The 20,403-nt window shown below is 40.8% G+C and overlaps 1 protein-coding gene across 1 annotated transcript in view; it reads right to left on the reverse strand.

Annotated features, from left to right (window-relative positions):
- Positions 1-514: 514 nt before the first annotated feature.
- Lrrc63 (leucine rich repeat containing 63) overlaps positions 515-20,403 on the reverse strand; it is a 38,632-nt gene continuing 18,743 nt past the window's right edge. Inside the window, exons 6-9 of the mRNA XM_051160600.1 lie at positions 19,791-19,927; positions 12,137-12,220; positions 2,101-2,340; positions 515-837 (exon numbers count right to left, since the gene is read on the reverse strand). Of these exons, the coding sequence (XP_051016557.1) occupies positions 597-837; positions 2,101-2,340; positions 12,137-12,220; positions 19,791-19,927 (702 nt within the window). The 3' untranslated portion in view covers positions 515-596. The remainder of the gene's footprint in view (positions 838-2,100; positions 2,341-12,136; positions 12,221-19,790; positions 19,928-20,403) is intronic.

Raw genomic sequence — 20,403 nt, forward strand, 5'->3', positions numbered from 1 at the left:
GAAGATTGTACTAGTTTTCTAAGAGGCAAGGGGAAGAAATTAAAAAACAAAACAAAACAAAAAAAACCCCAACCAAACAAACAAAAAACAAAACAAAACAACAGCAACAACAACAACAACAAAAAAAACCCTAAAAGTCTGCTTGGAATGAATCATTTATTCTCAAAAGGAAGCCATTTGAGATGGTTGCCAACGAACAGATTTTTACAGAAATGCACAAACTAACATTTAATACCTGGACACATAGCTTTGTGCATCAGGGTTCATGGCGATGACTTCGAGCTGCTAGCCTGTCATTAAATAGGGGTTCATGAAAAGACAAGGTATAAGATGCCATGCTTTGGCAAATGCTTTTGTTTTTTTTTTTTTTTTCCTTCCTTACCGTAAACATGTTCTCCAGGAAATTCTCAAGATCCCTACTGAACCCCAGAGGCCTCTCCTAGTCCTTGAATCACAGCTCTGAAATGATTCCTAAACACTTGGACGTTCACCGGAGAAGGATCAGAGAGGGGAACTCAGCAGAGAAGGCCCGTAGGTCCGCATGCAGAACCTGCACTCCACGAGATGGAGTCCATACACACCCATGCTTGTGGGTCTTACAAGTAAAACGACATATCGCTGATTGCGCTTTCTTTCACCCAGTCCATGTTTAAAGCTATTTTTCTGCTAGGGAAGCCTTCTAAAACAAAACTGCTTCCCCTGATCTCCACGTAGCAGGCAGGAGAGCAGACACGGAACATAAGGGGAATGTGTGACGCTCCAAAGATGTCACAGGACCGAATGATGTGAAAACCTTCACCAAACCTGGGGCCATGACACCAGTCACACATGAACTCGCTGAAAAGAAAAAGAAAAGAAAAGAAATGTTTAAGTGGGTATTTGAGTTTCTACTAACGTAAACATTAATGTTTTTTGTTTGTTTGTTTGTTTTAACAAGCGGGCATCTCGATATGGTACCTACTATTCAGTCTAAGTTTAAATGCTAATACAGTGGAGCAGCAGGTTAGATATGTGTGCAAAGAACCCATTTTCTAAAGCGAAAGTGTATGTGCACAGTGCCTTGTAACTGAAAAGTGAAGCTGTGGCTCCTCCTCCTATTTTGAGAATTAGATCCAAGCCTTTGTGAATACTATGTAAGCATACTAGTACTGAGCTATATTCTCACATCATGGTGCGTGTCAGTGGCAGAGCAAAGCCCCTCACTCATGGCCGAGAAACAAAAGGAACTGAGATCCTACAATTCCCTTAAAGGCATGCCATGACCAATGAGGGTTTTCTCTGGGTTCCACCTCTTAAAGGCCGTCTATTTCTCGGTGGCTATACCTTGGATAAGGACTTTAGCATACTTGGTGGTCCTTTGAGGGACCATTGAGATCAGGGCTTCCATATTAATGTCTTTATTGAGTCCATATTGCTTTTTTAAAAAAATTTTTTTTGTTTGGGTATAAGTGCCTGAACTCTCCCTGGGAAACTATTCTACTTAGACATACTATAAATATTTGTACAGTCGTACAACCCAGCAATGATGATTTGCCTTACTTAAATAGTCAAAATAGTTAAACAGTATCTGGACAGAATAGACAAGCTTGAATGGACCCTAAGGACCCTAGTCTTGAGATTAGGTAACAAAGTCCATTGCTCATTGATTCTTGATGCAAAAAACCAACCAACCAACCAAACAAACAAAAACAAAACCCTCCAAACAAAAAACCCCAAACATTCAATCAATCAAACAAAAAACTATTCTATCTGTTCCCAATACCTCTCATCAGAATGGAGTGAGGCACGTTCCTTGGGGATGAAAGGCATTTTGAAAGGCATCACTTCTATGCGCTTAGTAATTCATACAAGAGATTTAACTAACAGATGCATAGACACTGTCCACAATGTTAGCAACACACTCTTCTCACTGAGTTTCAGAAATAACTGGAGAATATTGTAAAAGAGGAGGGATTTAGACTACATTTGTATGTCTGCAAAGCAAGAATGAGTAAATGAAGAACTGTGTGAAAAGACGTGTGTGTGTGTGTGTGTGTGTGCGCGTGTGCGCACACGTGTGTGTTAGTAAAATACTTAGAAATGTGCTGTGAAACTACTCACCTTTTTAGATACTTTTGAACTTTCTCTGGGATAAAATCAGAAACTTTATGTAGATTTCTTTTAACAATGAACAAGGAACAAATGTCAGTAAGTCGTGGGGCATCATTCAGGGAATTCTCTAACCAAAAATAACTACTAGTAAATGTGTTTTCAAAGTGGAGCTTGCTCAAGTTAAGTTTTAAAATCCCAGGTGGAAAAGAATTCAGGTAATTCCCATCAACATTCAGTTTCTGAAGTGATCTGTATATAAGAAAAATCATATTTTATAAGATAATCATGCAATTTATAATATTCACTCACGTTTCTGCGCTGACGTTCTTGAAACCTAGCACTAATGCTAGTGGCAATAAAACATCTATTTTAATGTTTTCCTAGCATCAGGAGAATTTCCTTATAAAACCACTGAACCAATATATCATTATGCAAAGGGGTGTGTATCTGTGTGAATGAAACAGCTGATGCACGCATTTGGGGGGGGTCTTTGCAAACTGTTATCACTCTGGAAAAAGAAATCCACAAAATCTGGACGACTAAGAACTGTTACACTACATAGACACAGTGGAATGACATACAGAAAAAAATTAGCTGCAAAGACAAACCGATCACCGATATATGTTTTTTTTTAATTAACACCTAATAATAACAGTGAAATACGTAATCTCAACGTGGGTTGGGTGACTGTTGGGTCACACTTTGGCTCCTCGGTACCTTGGTCCCCTTACTTTTCATTGTATCAATTGTTTCTAATAATATTTGTCCCTTTATTCAAAGAGAATGAGTGTGACTGAGTTTCCTCGTTGCCTCCCTGGTGTTTTTGGCAGACATTTATCTCTTTCTTGATGAGTGCTCAAAGTGGACAGAAATGTTTCTGTGCACGAACGACACACAAACACCAAATCATTTTCAAGATGTTTTGTGAATGAACAGCCTAATAGACACCTCTAGGTAGCAGAGCTGGTGGGAGTGCCTGAACCCTCCCTGACAATCTGGTTTTCCAGGCCCTTTGCCCTAAATTGGGTTCTCTAATGGTAACTCCTGCTGGCAAAAATAATATAAGATCAAAGGAGGTGTTTCAAACAAAAAGACTATGCAACTCTTCAAGTGCAGACTGACCACTGCACTTCTTGCGCTCAGTAAATGGGAGGGAGAGCCCACGCTCACATCACGCTCCCTCCACGTGCGACACATGTCTAGGGGTCAGCGGCAGAGCCCTGCTGTGATGAACATTTACACACTTCCCATACTCTTTTTTAATTAAATTTTTTATAAAATTAATGTTTTGATCATGTTCTTCACCTACTCTAACTCCTTCGAGATCTCCCACCTCTATACCTCTGTACACACACACACACACACACACACACACACACACACACACACACACACACACATACCCCTCCCAAAATACCCAAACAAAACCATGGAGTTCGTTTGTAATGGCTAACTAGTCATGGGCATTGGGGTGGGGGTGGTTACTATGCCCAGTGAGATTCCATTGGGGAAAAAAATGGATTTTTCCTTTGCCAGTATGATCAGTTGCAAATAATCATTGGTTAGGAATGAATCCCACATCTACATTCTCAGTGCTGGGACCCTGCCTGGCCTGAACCTGTACAGGTCTGGTGCATGCAGCCAGGTTCTGAGTTCATACGTGCATCAGTCCTGCTGTGTCTGGAAGATGCTGTGTCCTCGGAGTCATCCAGCATCTCTGGGTCTTACAGTCTTCCCACTTCCTCTTCCGCAGAGATCCACGAGCCTTGAGGGGTAGGGTCTCACGAAGACATCACACTTAGGACTGAGAACCCCAAAGTCTCTCACTCTCTGTACATTGCCCAGTTGCAGGGTCTCTGTGTTAGTTTCCATCTGCTGTAAGAAGAAATTTCTCTGTTGCTGGCTGATTGAGGATCTATAGGAATAGCAGAATGCCATCGGGAGCCATTTTATTGCTATGTTCCTTTAGCAGAATAGTGGTACTTGGTTTTACTTAGGTCCTCGGACTATCTAGTCCCGGGTTCTTGATTCGTTTAGCAGTATCAGCTGCGAGTTTTATTTCATGGAGTCCATCTTAAATCCAAGCATAATGTGGTTGGTTACTCCAGTAATGTTTGTGCCACTATTATTCCAGTATATCTTGCAGGCAGGTCACTGTTGTAGGTCACAGTGCTTGTGGCTGGGTTGATAATCGCCTTTTCCCCCTGGCAGTGTGCAGAGGACCTTTCAGCACTATGAATCCTAGTCAGCAGTGGTGAAGCTTCCAGTTAGGTACCAGTTCGACTTCTCCATGATCCGTGAAACAAATAAGCATCGTCTTGAGCAATCGGGCCGTACCATAGAGTTGTGGAAAGCAACCCATGACCAGGGCAATAACCCGTGATGTTTGGGGAGGTTCCATGTGACCCCTTTGCCTAATGACTCAACAAGATGTAACCCATTACAGGCACTGGATGCTTTAATTGGTGGAATAAGATGTCTGGGGGTAGGGGAGGAGGGTTGTCTCTCGTGTTACTCAATGACTCCATTTAGATCCCTCCTGTCTATAAATATATTTCAGGAAGCTTCTACAATAACATGGTCCCATATGTTTTTTCAAATGACCTTTAGTGTTCATTGTCCCCTCCCATATTCCCTTGAGTACACTTCTCTCCCATGTCCCTTCTGGTTTAATATTCCTATTCTAGTTTCCCCTTTACCCTTCCAGAACACTACATCCCATTTCCCCTTTCATGGGAGATCCTCTCTTGCTTACTAGGTACTTAACCTCCATGGTTATTTGACTTTTAGCACATATTTTGAAAGCTTACGAGCTAACATCCACAAATAAGAAAAAAGTAAAGTGTTTGTCTTGGGGTTGACTCTGGGTTACCTCCTCAGGATGAGTTTTTCCCCGCCTAACTCCGTCCCTTTACCTGCAAATCTCATCACTTTATTTTTCTTAGCAGCCACATATTTCACTGCTGTAAATGTGCCACATTTTCGTTATGCCTTCACCAGTTGGTGGACATCTGGGCCTTTTCCGATTCACGGGTATTATAAATAGGGCTACCATGAACACAGAGAAACAGGTATCAGCAGTGGCACGTAGAGTCCTTGTATGCTCAAGAGTGGTCTTTTTGGATCTTGAGCTTTAGGTACATTTGATTCCCAGCTTCCTGAAGAACAAGCACGCTGATTTCCATGGTGGATATACAAATGTGCACTCCCAGCAGCTATGAATAACTGTTCCCTTTCCCCAGTAGGTGCTGTCCTTTGTCTTTTGTTTCTGTTTTTGTTTTTTTTTTTTTAGATCTTGGCTACTCTGACTGGTGTAAGATGGAATCTCAAAGTAGTTTTAATTTGTATTTCTCTGAAGGCTAAGAATGTTGAACATTCTGTAGAAGTTTCTCAACTATTTGTGCTCCATCTTTTGAAAAGTCTCTGCTTAGTTCTACACCACATTTTCTAGGTTGGTTGTTTTCTTTTCTTTTTCTTTTTCTTTTTTCTTTTCTTTTTTTAGAGACAGGGTTTCTCTGTATAGCCTTGGCTGTCCTGAACTCTCTTTGTAGACCAGGCTGTCCTCGAACTCAGAGCGATCCACCTACCTCTGCCTCCTGAGTGCTGGAATTAAAGGCGTGTGCCACCACTGCCCGGCTGCTTGGTTATTTTCTTGATGTTCAGTTTGTTTTGTTTTGTTTTTTTTCAGTACTCCATATATAGTTGACATTAACCCTCTGCTGGGTGTATCATTGGTAAAGATCTTTTCCTAGTCTATAGGCTGTGGTTTTGTCAGAATGGTGTACTTTACCATACAGAAGCTACTCCACTTCTTAAAGGTTCCAATTTATTAGTTTTTGGTCGTAGTGCCTGTTCTATCAGTGTGTCGTTCAGAAATTCCTTTCCAGGGCCAATAAGTTCAACTCTATTCCCCACTTTTTCCTCTGTCAGGTCCAGGTTATAACCTTGTTAGGGGTTCTGTTGGTGCATGGAAACACCATGACCTAAAAGGAAGTTAGGGAGGAAAGGGTTTCTTTGACTTACACTTCCACTGTTAGTCATTGGAGGAAGTCAGGACAGGAACTCAAACAGGGCAGGAACCTGGAGGCAGGAACTCATGCAGAGGGCATGGAGGGGTGCTACTTACTGATTTACCCCCCATAGCTTGCTCAGCCTGCTTTCTTACAGGACATTGAGCCTCCAGCCCTGGGATGGCACCAACCCATAATGTGCTTGGGTCCTCTATCAATCAGTAATTAAGAAAAGGCCTTAAAGCTGGATCTCATAGTGGCATTTTATAAACTGTGGATCCCTTCTTGGTTTAACTCTAGCTTGTGTCAGGTTGACATAGAACCATCAAACACAGGCTATGTGTGTTGTAGTTGTTGATCCATTTGGAATTGAGCTTTGTGTAGAAAGATAAATATGGGTTCTTTTATATGCAGACATCCAGTTTAACAAGCATCATTTTTGAAGATGCTACCTTTTCTCCTGTATGTCTTACTCTTTCTTTGTTACTTTTGGTGGACTTTTTCATATAAGGATTATGTTAGTGTCCTTCCCTACATCTTCTGACTAGTTTGTCTGATGTCTATTCTGTCAGGAACTAAAATAGCTACACTTGGTTGCTTCTTTGGTCCATTTGCATGAAGTAACTATTTCCATCCTTTTACCTGAAGCGATGTCGTGTGGTTTTTTTGGATGCAGCAGAAAGAGGGATCCTGTTTTCAAATCCAATCTGTTAGTTTCTGTCTTTTTATTGAGGCATTGAGAGTACTACCATTAAGAATTATTGATGAACAGTGTTTATTGATTCTTGCTATTTTGTTGTGGTGGTGAGGGTATTTTTCCAACTTTTCTGATTTACTGTTCTTGGATTACTTACTCCTTGTTGTCTCTTGGGTGTAATTGACCTCTTCATACTGAAGTTTTCCTCCTAGTTTCTTATGTAGAGCTGGATTCATAGATAGAAATTGCTTAAATTTGCTTTTTTATAAACTTTTTTGTTGTTGTTATGATTGATAGTTTTCATGGCTATAATGTCTGGGCTGCCATCTATGGTCTCTCCAGGCCCTTATGGCTTTCAGAGCCTCCATTGAGAAGACAGGTGTTATTCTAATGAGCCTGTTTTTATATGTGACTTCCTGCCTTTTCCCTTGCAGCGTATAATATCCTTTTGTTGTTGTTTTGTTCTGTATATTCAGTGTTTTGGTTATTATGTATCATGGGGAATTTATTTTCTGATCCTGTGTATTTTGACATTCCGTATACTTCTTGTATTTTGATAGGCATTTCTTCTTTTTTTCTTGTTAGATTGGGGAGATTTTCTTCTACGATTTGTTTAAAAAATATTCTCTGTGCCTCTGACTTGGTTTTTTTTTTTTTCTCCCTCTATACCAATTATTCATAGGTTTGGATTTTTTCATAGTTTCCAAGATTTACAGGATATTTTATACTTGTATTTTTTTTTTTTTTAAATCAAGGCAGGGTTTCTCTGTGTAGCCCTGTCTTGGAACTTGTTTTGTAGACCAGATTGGCCTCGAATTCATAGAGGTCTACCTGCCTCTGCCTCTGCCTCCGGAGTTCTGGGATTAAAGGCCTGCACCGCTGCCACCACCTCCATCACCACCACCCGGCTAGATTTTTTTTTTTTTTTTAAGATTTAACGTTTTCTTTGACTGAGCTATTCATTTCTTCTGCCTTGTCTTCAACACGTGAACATTTCTCTTCCATGTCTTGTAATGCATCGGGGAGGCTCAGCTCTAAGGCTTTTGTTTGACATATGAGTTGTGCATGTCTAGTTTTATTTCAGCTTGGTTTTTCTTCTATAGTGATTCTATTTGTCAAATTCTACTTTGTCTTGAATTGTTCTCATTACTTCATTCAACTGAATCTTTGTGTTTTCACATTCCTCACTAAAGCACTTATTCACATGTTCTTTAGAGTTCTTGAACATAGTAAAAAAGTCCATGCTTTGTGTATCATCTAATTTGCTTTTCTCAGGGAATACTGCAGTAAGGTTGCTGGCTTCTGGAGAAGGCATGCTGTCCTGGATGTTCATGTTTGTGTTTTTGCACTGGGATCTTGGGATCTAGGTATCTAGAGTTATGACATTTAATGTGTTTCTTGATGTACATACCTGGGGTCCTGTCTTGTTGGATAGGTGTTCTATTGTTTGGTTGCTGTTGTCGTCTCTGGGTCCCCAGCAAGTGTGGTGGCTCTGGGGCCCTTGGTGGAGACTATTTTGGGGGCCAGTGCGTGACATAAAGGAATGGCGATGGGCTAGAAGGGAAGGTTGAGAGGGGCAGCAAGATAGAAGTACGGGTACCCTGGATCCAGACCAAGATGTGGGTATGGAGATGGTGGGGGCTGAAGGAGGACTAAGACTACATCTGGGGAGACCATAATGAAAAGGCTGGCTAGAGCCTTTGTCTGCATCAGGGATAGTGGTGGGTTGGGAGGAGGGTTCCAGGCGGCTCTGAGAATGCCTCAATAGCCTTACACTGAATGCCTTGCTCCTGAGATACTTGGAGGCCGAGCCTCCAGGAAGCGATTGGGCTGTGATGGAGAGCTCTCACAAATGGGATAAATGCCCTTATAAATGAAACTTTGGAAAGATCCCTTCACCCCTTCCATCCTATGAGGTGAGAACGAGATAGAGAAAAGGGTAACCTGCCTCCCCTTGGGGCAATGGGCAAGTTTTAAGCATGGTTAAGACACTTAAAGTCAGTATGAGTGTCAACAGTGTCATTTTAAGCATATACTGTGAGCACTTCTCTTGTGTTTAAGTCAGTGACTCTCAACCTTCCTAATGCTGCAATCCTTTAATACAATTCCTCATGTTGTGGTGACAATCAGCCATACAATTACTTTTGTTGCTACTCTTCATAATTATAATTTTGCTACTGTTATGAATATTTGGTTGGTTGGTGGGTGGGTTGGTTGGTTTCTTTGAGACAGGGTTTCTCTTCATAGCCTTGACTGTCCTTGATTCACTTTGTAGACCAGGCTGGCCTTGAACTCACGGGGATCCGTCTATCTCTGCCTCCTGAGTTCTGAGATTAAAGCGCCAAATTATTTTGGAGGCAGAAGTTTGCCGGGTAGGTTGGGACCCAGAGGCTGAGAACCGCTGCTTTAAGTAAAGCTGCTGGGAACAGGGAATTTTGACTATTTGGCAGCTTTTGATCCCTCACTTCTTGTCCTGGACTACCTGCTTCAAAAAGGTGGCACTCAGAGAAAGGATAAGCAGGCTACCAGGATGAGACCTGATAGGCTGTGACCATATGGTGGGGAAGGAAGTCCCCTTCTGTCACAGACCTACGGGAGGGGAATAGGGTGAAGGCGGGAGGGGAGGAGGAATGGGAGGATACAAGTGAGGGAATAACAACGGAGATGTAATCTGAATAAATTAATTCAATAAATAAAAGAAAAAAAGAAAAAAACAACAAATTGTTTGTACAATGACAAAAAAAAAAAAAAAAAAAAAAAAAAAAGACTACCAGTCAGACAGCCCCTGCACCCCGAGTCAGCATCAGGCAGCTAGGCAGTCCACACATGCTAAGGAACTACAGGATGATCTCAGGTGATGGCCCTGGTTTAGGTCAGACTCAGCCGAGGATATTTCAGATAGTCTGTACTAAATATTTTGCTCTCTCAAGCCTCACTGAAGTCTATGCAAGCAAGGGACCGTTTCCAACAATGGTGCAGCAAAGAGACTGCCACATCTGGTGCTAAGAGGCAATTAGTGTGATTGGTCCAAACAAATGGATATGATTGTCCCAAATTTCCCTTCTGGGACTGTATTAGCGGGGTGTGCCCAGGCTCAGTGAGTCCTCTGAGGAGACACTCTCCTGTGTTTCCTTCCACGATGTTTGACTACTAGGCTCAATAAAGGGCTTCCCTTCAGCAAATTTTTCTTGGTTATTTAGTAGCGTGGGCTGGATGGGTAAAAAGGAAGTAGCAGAAAGAAACAGGGACTGGCAGAGTTTCACTCCCAGAGCCCAGCGGAGGATAGTGGATGGAGAGAAATGGCAAGAGGGGTGGAGACCAGAGGTAAATCCAGGAGAAAAGCTGTAAGAAGTCCCACAAGAGAAACCGCAGGCTCTGGTCACCAGCGTTCCAGAGTGATGCCTCAGACCCCAGGCTCAGGGCTGCTGTCACCCTGCTGCTGACCCAGGGCCGAGAAACTCGGATGCTTGGCCTGTCCGGAAGCTGAAACATCACCCATAGCCAAGGCCCAAGGAATCATGACTTCCCAAGTCCACTTAAGCTGGGCGAGGTGGCACACACCTTTAGTCCCAGCACTTGGGAGTCAGAGGCAGGCAGATTGCTGTGAGTTCAAGACCATCCTGATCTACAATGCAAGTCCAGGATAGCCAAGATAACATAGAGAAATCCTGTCTTGAAAAAACAAACAAAACAATAAAAAGAGATGTAACACTCGGAAAAGGAAAGGGAACCAGTAACCAATTAGGTGAGCATTGTCTCGCTCTAAAATGGATAAAGCAGGAGTGGGTGAGGGGAGATAGGAGTGTGTGTGTGTGTGTGTGTGTGTGTGTGTGTGTGTTGGGGGGGGGCAACAAACAGCATCCTGAACACATCACGAACAAGAAAAGACCAGGTGCAAGGTAAAGTAAATAGAAAAGTGAACTGTATCATTGACAACCATGAATAGATGGATTCTCCTAGTAAAATATAGATTATCACACGAGACTTAAAAAAAATTGGTAGAAACATTAGAAAACCATAGAAAGACATCTTCTTATTTTGCAGAAGATATGATTGTGTTGCAAGAAAACCAATCAGACACTGAGACTAATAATGGAATTTGTTAAATAGCTTGATTTTTAAAAAATTAGTCTAAAACAGCACATCTCTTCAAGTCTGTATTTACCTTAATCAGATAATATCAGAAATAAAAGACATATTACATATAGAAACACGATTATGAAATATTTGGAGATGGTTGTTACAAAAGTTATGAAGTGAGTCACAAATTCTTAGGAGGGGCATAAAATAGGATTTGAGAGTCTGGAGAGATGGCTCAGCAGTTAAGAGTATCCATGGCTCTGGTTGAGGATCAGGTTCCATTTCCAGTACCCACGTCAATTGTCTTACAACTGCCTGTAACTCCAGCTCCAGGGACTTCAACACCCTGCACTCACACGCACACAATCTCACATGATGTGTATTCAGTGCCTTTAGAAGCCAGAATAAGGCAGCCGATCCTAAAACTGGAGTCTCAGATGGTTGTGAGCCACCCAATGTGGGTGCTGGAAACTGAACAGCAAATACTTTTAGCCATTGTGCCATCTCTCTAGCCCATGTAATATATTTTAAAATAAAAAATAAACATTATCAACAAAAACTGTGTATAACTCAAGACAACTGCAATTAATGAGTCAAGCCTGTGTTTGTGTATGCTGTGGCTAATACATACAAAATAATTTTAAGATTAAGACAATCTTGACAAATTAGTCAAGAGATAGTTACTGAAAAATATCTTCCCTATTCATTATTATTTAAATTCATAATAAAAATAAGACACACAGCTAGGCATGGTGTCACATGGCTACAACCCCAGCCTTTAGGATGCAGAGGCAAGCATATCTCTATGACTTGGGGGTGAGGCTGGGTATACATAGTGAATTTCAGATCAGCCAGGGCTGTATAGTAAGAACAGATCTGTCTCAAAACAAACTGATGAATTTAGGACTTTTGTTAATTTGTAAAATAATTTGATTCTATCTATCTATCTATCTATCTATCTATCTATCTATCATGAAATTGAAATGTATAAAAGCCAGATTTAACCACACCAACAAATGAGCAAAAATAGCTTGCTATGCTATTAAAAGGTTATCATATTTTACTTTAAAAAAATCATTGTAAATACATCTTGTAGACACTATACACTAGATATTCAAATTACATTAAAAAACAAGTCCCATAACTCACATTATATTTTGTGACTGAAACGAATGAAAAGACTAAGTTCCTCCTTGTTATTATTACAAGCATCCTTAATGGGACTGCCATTTTCTGTGTATCTACTACTTAAAAATACCTGAGTTTCTGGATGTCATTTGGAATATCACTAATTTCATTGTAGGAAACATCAAGTTCCTCAAGATAATTCAGGCAAAATAACCTTAAATAGAAAGGAAACAGTGAGTTGTAAAAGTGACTATTCATTGTCACTGGGAATTAAAACATTTAGAAAGTAAACATTTTCCTAAGACACCGAGAGTTGCTTGACTTCTTTTCGTTACTGGTAGCGTAAGTTCCATGAACACCTCTGAAAACGGCTCTTCTATGTGTAAAGACTGGGCTTGAGATCACTGGAATGAAAAAGCCTCTTCACAGGAGTTAGCTAAGAATCTTTAATCATCTAAAGGTTTTTCTTGGTTTCTATGTTAGTTTCTTGCCTGCATTCTGGGTAGTTGGAAACAGCAGGGCCACACCCTCCCACAGTTTAGGAGCCACAACTCTAGCACCCAGCTGTTGGAAGGAACTGGCCTTTCTGGAGAACAGGAATTCCATCTTCCCGTCTATCTGGTGTCTCACTGAGTAAATCAGAAACAATGAACCCCACTTAACCTAAACTCCTTTTCTTTGAGAACCGGTTGGTGTTGATTAGGAAATGTAAGATAACCCTTTTCAATTCAGTGGTCACCCCAACTTCCTTTTCATTCCTATACAGAAACTGTTGATACTATCTACTGTTTTTTTTTTTCAACTCAAGATCATATTTTTCCTTTTTTTTACCTCAGGAACTTCTTCTTTGTCCCCTCCACTAGTGGATCACAGAGATCATCCCCTTCGGCTTCCTTCCCCTCACTTATCCCATTATCCCAGCCCCTAACTCCAGGAAGCATTTCCTGGGAACCCACAGGCTAGTATGCTCAGGGAGCAGGTGGGCCAACTGCCGATCTTCACCTCTTTTTCCAGTCCTCTAAACCTAATTTCTTAGACTCATCCTAGGCTCTGTGGCAGACCATGTGAGGTGGCCTCTCCTCACTCTCTGCAGATCCTGGTGGAGCATCCTGCTTTCCTCCCTCCTGTGCACCTCCCAAGCCCAGCTCCACTCCAAGTGTCAGCTTGCAATTCCTAGAAACGCATTTTACCTGGAAACTCCAGTGGCCACATCTATCAGGATCCCAAAAGAATTTCCTACCAGACAACACACAGCCACCATGCTCTCCTAAAAACCCAAGAGTAAACAAAAACCAAAGGGGGTAGGGAACATTCACCCAGCAAAGGCAAGAACAGATACAAGCACCTAGAATCACAATCTTCCCAAACCCAGACACCTAGACACTGTCAGTGACAGCCAGGGCAGTATGTCTCCCCCCAGAGCCCCGCAAGCCTACCACAGCAAGCCCTGAATATTGCAACATAGTTCAAACACAAGAAAAAGACCTTAAAGTAGCCTTTATGAATATATAGAAGTCTTTAAAGAAGAAGCAAATAAATTCCTTAAAGAAATATATGACAACACAAACAGTAGAAGGAAATGAATAAAACAGTTCAAGATCTAACTCTAACTTAGGGTAATCCGGAAATGAAAAAATTAAGAACTCAATAAGGAACCTCAGAGGTGAGCCTCACCAACAGAATACAAGAGATGGAAGACAGAATATCAGGCATTAAGGACAAAAATAGAAGAAATGAATACACTTGCCCAAGAAAATATTAAATCTAAAAACCTCCTGGTACAAAACATGCAGGAAATCTGGGACACTATGAAAAGGCCAAAGCTAAGAATAATAGGAATAGAGGAAGGAGAATAAACTCAGGTCAAGGGCACAGGAAATATTTTCAACAAAATCACAGAAGAAAAATTTCTTAACCTAAAGATGGAGATGTCTATCAAAGCACATGAAGGATACAGGACAATGGATAGACTGGATTAGAAAAGAAAGGCCTTTTAGCACATAATAATCAAAACACCTAAATGTACAGAACAAAGAGAGAATATTGAGAGCTTCAAGGGGGAAAAAACCAAATAGTATATAAAGGCTGACCTATCAGAATAATACCTGACTTCTCAATGGAGACTGTAAAAGCCAGAAGGTCCTGAACAGATGTTCTACAGATGCTAAGGGACCACAGATGTCAACCCAGACTACCACACCCAGCTTAAGCTTCAATCACAATAAATGAAGAAAATAAAGACATTCCATGGTAAACCAAGTTTAAGCAATATTATATACAAATCCTGTTCTACAAGAGGCTAGGAGGAAAACTTTAATCTAAAGGAGTTAACCATACTTGAGAATCAACAAACACTGCTCACTGATGTCTTGCAACATCAATGGTCTTAATTCCCCAATAAAAAGACACAGACTAACAAAACCAATACGAAAACAGGATCCATCCTTCTGCTGTATTCAAGGAACACACCTTAATTAATATGAAGGATAGACATCACCTCAGGGTAAACAGATGCAAAAAGATATTCTAAGCAAATGAGCCTGCTGCTGTAGCCATCTTAATATCTGACAAAATAGATTTCAAACCAAAACTAATCAAAAGAGATAGGAATGGACACTACATACTCATCAAAGGAAAAATTCACCAAGAGGACATCGCAGCTTTTAATATCTATGCATCAAACACAAGAGCATCCAAGTTCATAAAAAAAAACAAACAAACAAACACTACTGCAGCCTAAATCACATACCGACCCTCACACACACTCATAGTGGGAGACTTCAATACCCGACTCTCGCCAATAGACAAGTTATCCAGAAATAATCTAAACAGAAAAATGCTGGAGTTAACTAACATTATCAACCAAATGGTGGACTTAATAGATTATTATTTACAGAACATTTGCACAACTACCAAAAGAGGAACATAAACAACAACCCAGCATCAAACATTGATCAACAATGGTGTCTGTCTGCAAAATACGCTAGTGCGATGGTGGCACAAAGCATGTGGGAACAACCAACTAGTATCTGATTTGACTTAAGGCCCAGTCTGCTAGATGGCGTCCGCGCCCAACACTGCGTGGGTGACAGAGAACCTGAGACTAGATAGCCAAGGAACCTAGGGTAAAACCAAATACTACTGTCCTAATGAAGAACATAGCAACAAAAAGAGTCCTAACGACATCCTGCTGTGCTCATAGAGCAGTGCCTTGCTTGGGCACCATCAGAGAAGCTTCTTCCTGCAGCAGATGAGAACAAATACAGAGAATCGCAGCCAGACAATATGTGGAGAGTGAGAGACCTTGGAACACTCAGCTCTAACAGGATGTCTCCATCACATCCCTCCCCTCAGGGCTCTGGGAACCCACCTGAAGAGGAAACGGAAAGGATGTAGGAGCCAGAGGGGATGGAGGACACGAATGAAACAAAGTCTTCTGAATCAACATGAGCCAAGCCCACAGGGACTGAACTCATAAGGCTGAGGCAGGATGCACAGGGCCTGCATGGGTCATGACTCTCGCATATGTACTATGGCTTTCAGTTTAGTGCTTTTATGGGATTCCTGAGTGTGCAAAGGAGTGGGTCTCATGGTTTCTTGTGCCTTCTCCGACTCTTTTCCTTCTCTTTCTTTTGTTCAATTCCAAAGTGTTAGGTTTTGTTTTATCTCATCTTATATTTTATTGTTACCCCCTAGAAGCCTGCTTTCTAATGAGACACAGAAAGGGAGTGGATTCAGATGGGAGGTGAGACGAGGAGGGACTAGGAGGGGAAATGAGAATTAGGATGTGTTATGTGAGGAAAAAAAAATTCTATTTTCAATAAAAAGGGAAAAAGGCCCTCCAATGTGCTGGGTATTTTATCTCATTGTAGAAATGTAGGTTCGGGGTAAATGAAAAGGCTTAGAAATAACTGGAAGAACAAATATTTTACAGCAGTTATAAATTATTGTAAATTAATTATAAAATTATAAAACAATAACTTACAAAACAATCTGCAAGATATTTTCCTTGATTTTTTTTGCAGTGTTCTTGAAAACAAGAGCACATTGTCTGACCTTCCCGGTGGAAGTTGACATCAAGGCTATGTGTGGCTTGTCAGAAATCCAGCAATACTGAGCTGGCCTTCGAGAGCACTGTGCCCTCTCAACGGTGGCACATGGGTCTCCCGTAACCAGAAAGACCTAGCTAGGCACGGGAAAACATAGTGCAAACACTTCATCATGTTTTTAGAAAACTCAGTCACCCAGTAACATAGCAGAGGAAAAATGGTTTTTGTGCATAAAATTCTTAAATAAAAACTTTGACAAATAATAACAGAAAATGACAGTCTATTTCATTTTTTTTTTAAATGTAGGCCAGGCTGGACAGACTCCCTTTGCGGCTCTTGCGCTGACCATTTGGCCTTCGTACGACTGGGCTTCTCTGTCGCCATCACTCTGTCATCTTTCTATGAAAGGATCCACTCATTTGTCTTCCATGATGCATCTGTTTTGGGTTTTCTTGTTGTTGTTGTTGTTTTTGAGACAGGGTTTCTCTGTGTGTAGCCTGGCTGTCCTGGACTCGCTCTGTAGACCAGGCTGATCTTGAACTCACTCACAGAGATCTGCCTGCCTCTGCCTCCCAAATGCTGGGATTAAAGGTGTGCGTCATCACCGCCTGGCCCATGATGCACCTGGTTGCCTTTGCATAGCCTGAGTGTTCCCTTCACCCTGGTCTCTCTAATTTCCTCTCGCATCAATCTGTGTCCAGTGTGTTCCTGTTTCTATTGGGATATCCTTTTTAAAAAGCATGCACATTCATCCAAATTACCTAGGAATCTTACATTTCCAACCAAAATTTCAATCATATATTGTGATTTTTTTATTTGTTGCAATGCACTAAATTTCAGAGGCACTTTGGTACTCAAAAACTAAGCTTCCTAAGTCAGTATTTGCATGTCATATTAATAGCTGTTAATGGTAAGCAAAATATTATATGTAACTAGATTTCCACGTGTCTATGTAGTCTGTGATACTGAGTTTTTAGAAATTTTTAAGTGTCAAACATGTTTAATATGTATTTTTTTTCTTTCTTTTTTTGATGTACATACACACCCAACCATACTAAGTAAAAATACGACACTTTGCATCAGAAATACTAATATGTTTAAAATATCAAAAAAAAAAAAAAAAAGTCTGGAGTGTTTTACTGTAACCAACAGTTTATATAATTTGGCCAATGTATAACAATGAAAAAAAATTGACTCTCTAGTTACAATCAAGTTTAGCTGACAATTATGACTATTTAAAGTATGTAATTATGATTATAAACCATCTGTTTCGAGTTTCTCTTTAGGTGCTGTGTATGCACATTAATGTATACCAATTATGTGTATACACATGGTTATGTGCATTCACATTTAAACACATGCCACACATGCATATAGACACACGCACACACATGCATATAGACACACGCACACACATGCATATAGACACACACACGCACACACACCCTTAACGTATTTACATTCAGTCTGTGAAACTCTCAATTGGAAGAAGCCTCTCGTTTTGGTATACTGGTTAAAGTTTAGTTTAAAAGTTTCCTTAATAGTTAAATGCCGCACATATGGTCACTTGATTTTTGACAAAGAAGCCAAATCCATTCAATGGAAAAAGGATAGCATCTTCAACAAATGGTGCTGGTCTAACTGGAGGTCTATGTGTAAAAAAATGAAACTGGACCCATATTTGTCACCTTGCACAAAACTCAAATCCAAGTGGATTAAAGACCTCAACATAAAACCAGAGACACTTAGCCACTTAGAGGAAAAAGTGGGAAAGAGCCTGGAACATATTGGCACAGGAGACAACTTCCTGAACAGAATACCAACGGCCCAGGCCTTAATGTCAACCATTAATAAATGGGACCTTATGAGGCTGAGAAGCTTCTGTAAGGCAGGAGACACTGTCAAGAGAACAAAGCGACAGCCTACAGACTGGGAAAAAATCTTCACCAACCCTACATCTGACAAAGGTCTAATATCCAAAATATATAAAGAACTCAAGAAATTAAACACCACCAAACCAAATAACCCAATTGAGAAATGGGGCTTGGAACTAAACAGAGAATTCTCAACAGAGGAGTATCAAATGGCTGAGAAACACTTAAAGAAATGCTCAACCTCCTTAGTCATCAGGGAAATGCAAATCAAAACAACTCTGAGATTCCATCTGACACCCATCAGAATGGCTAAGATCAAAAACTCAAGCGACACCACATGCTGGCGAGGATGTGGGGAGAGAGGAACACTCCTTCATTGCTGGTGGGAATGCAAACTAGTACAGCCACTTTGGAAATCTATCTGGTGCTATCTCAGAAAAATGCGAATAGGGCTTCCTCAAGACCCAGCTATTCCACTCCTTGGAATATACCCAGAAGATGCTCCAGCACACAACAAGAAAATTTGCTCAACCATGTTCATAGCAGCCTTATTCATAATAGCCAGAACATGGAAACAGCCTAAGTGTCCCTCAATAGAAGAGTGGATAAAGAAACTGTGGTACATATACACTATGGAATACTACTCAGCTTTTAAAAAGAAGGAATTCCCGAAATTTGTGGATAAATGGATTGAACTAGAAATGATCATAATGAGTCAGTTAACCCAGAAGCAGAAAGAATCAAATGGTATATACTCACTTATATTTGCATACTAGCCCAAGGGGCATGTCCCACGAAAGCCTTCACTTACCAGGAAACTGGGACAGAGGGGAGGACATCCTATTGGGACTCTAGATGAGAGACGCATGGGAGAATAGCAAAATAAAAGGATACAGAGGGTCCTAGAAATCTACAAGTAGAACAATATGATAGGCAGATTTGGGCCCAGGGGTCCCGCTCAAACTAAGGCACCAGCCAAGGACAATACAGGAGGTAAACTTTAAACCCCTTCCCAGATCTAGCCAATGGTCAGAATATTCTCCACAGTTGAGTGGAGAGTGTGATATGACTTTCTCACGTACTCTGGTGCCTCACATTTGACCATGTCCCCTGGAGGGGGAGACCTGGTGGCACTCAGAGGAAGGACAGCAGGTAGCCAAGAAGAGACTTGATACCCTATGAGAATATACAGGGGGAGGTAATCCCCCCCAGGAACAGTCATAGGGGAGGGGAATAATGGGAAAATGGGGGGGGGAGGAGGAATGGGAGGATACAAGGGATGGGATAAACATTGAGATGTAACAAGAATAAATTAATAAAAATTTTTAAAAAAGGAAGAAAAAAAAATAGTTAAATGCTAGCTCATGTGTGAGAAATCCATTCTCAAATGTTAGCATTCTTGTTAGACCTGAAAGGCTCTCAGCCCTTGTATAGGCCAAGCTCCTTAGAGTGTAGATTAGAACTCCAGGGGCCAGAATGGTCATATTACCTCCTACAGATCCTCAGGTCATCATTTTCAGCTTTAAACCAAAAGTCTCAAAGTGCCAAACTCCAAGTGCAGCACTTTCTATGCCCAAAAGAACCAGCAGCAGACAGGCACAGGGCTCTCACCTGAACTGCTGGCCTTTAGCTGTGTCTTCATCAGAGGTACGCTGGCTGCCCTCTGTGTAGCTGGAGGGTTATTTTTAATATCATATTAAGAAGTGAATCTGCTAATTCTAACAGAATGAGAATTTTACGTAACCAGAATGCTTCTAGCCACTTTCAAATGGTAAACTGAGGGTTTAGTAGATAATTTATAACTAAAGAAAATAAATACACACAATTTACTTCTGTGTCTACCTCAGATGATCACTCTTACCCAGCAGAAAGCTCTGTAATAAAATTGAAGGAAATGCAGAAATTCCTAAGGTACTTCAACTGCTGGATTTCAGAAGGAATTTCTCTGATAGGATTATTTCTCAGTTTCAGGACCTGTAGATTTCTAAGATAAAGCACCTGGGGAATAGAAAAGACAGACATTAACGGAATGAAAAGTATACAAACTCTGATGTGTGTCTTCTGTATAAATACTTTAAGCCAATACAGTAAAATCAGTATAGAAAAACATGCTGGCTCATATCATGTGTCTTGATATTTTTTAGAAAAAAAGACCAAGACAGGGTAACACTGAGTGATAAGTAAGCGGGGGAACCAGGAGACTTGAGTCATGAAGGAAGCTGTAAACCTCTGTCTTTGTAATTTCAACTGCTATTGTTTTTCCTGTTGTTGTTTCTCGAGACAAGGTTTTTTCTGTGTAGCCTTGGCTGTCCTGGACTCACTTTGTAGACCAGGCTGGACTCGAACTCACAGAGATCCACCTACCCCTACCTCCCTAAATGCTGGGATTACAGGCCTGTGTCACCAAGCCTGGCTGGTTTTTCCTTTTAAATGATAATTTTATTAATTATTTGAGAATTCCATACAATGAATTT

Source organism: Acomys russatus, chromosome 18 (genome assembly GCF_903995435.1).
Source record: "Acomys russatus chromosome 18, mAcoRus1.1, whole genome shotgun sequence".
Classification (NCBI taxonomy): domain Eukaryota; kingdom Metazoa; phylum Chordata; class Mammalia; order Rodentia; family Muridae; genus Acomys; species Acomys russatus.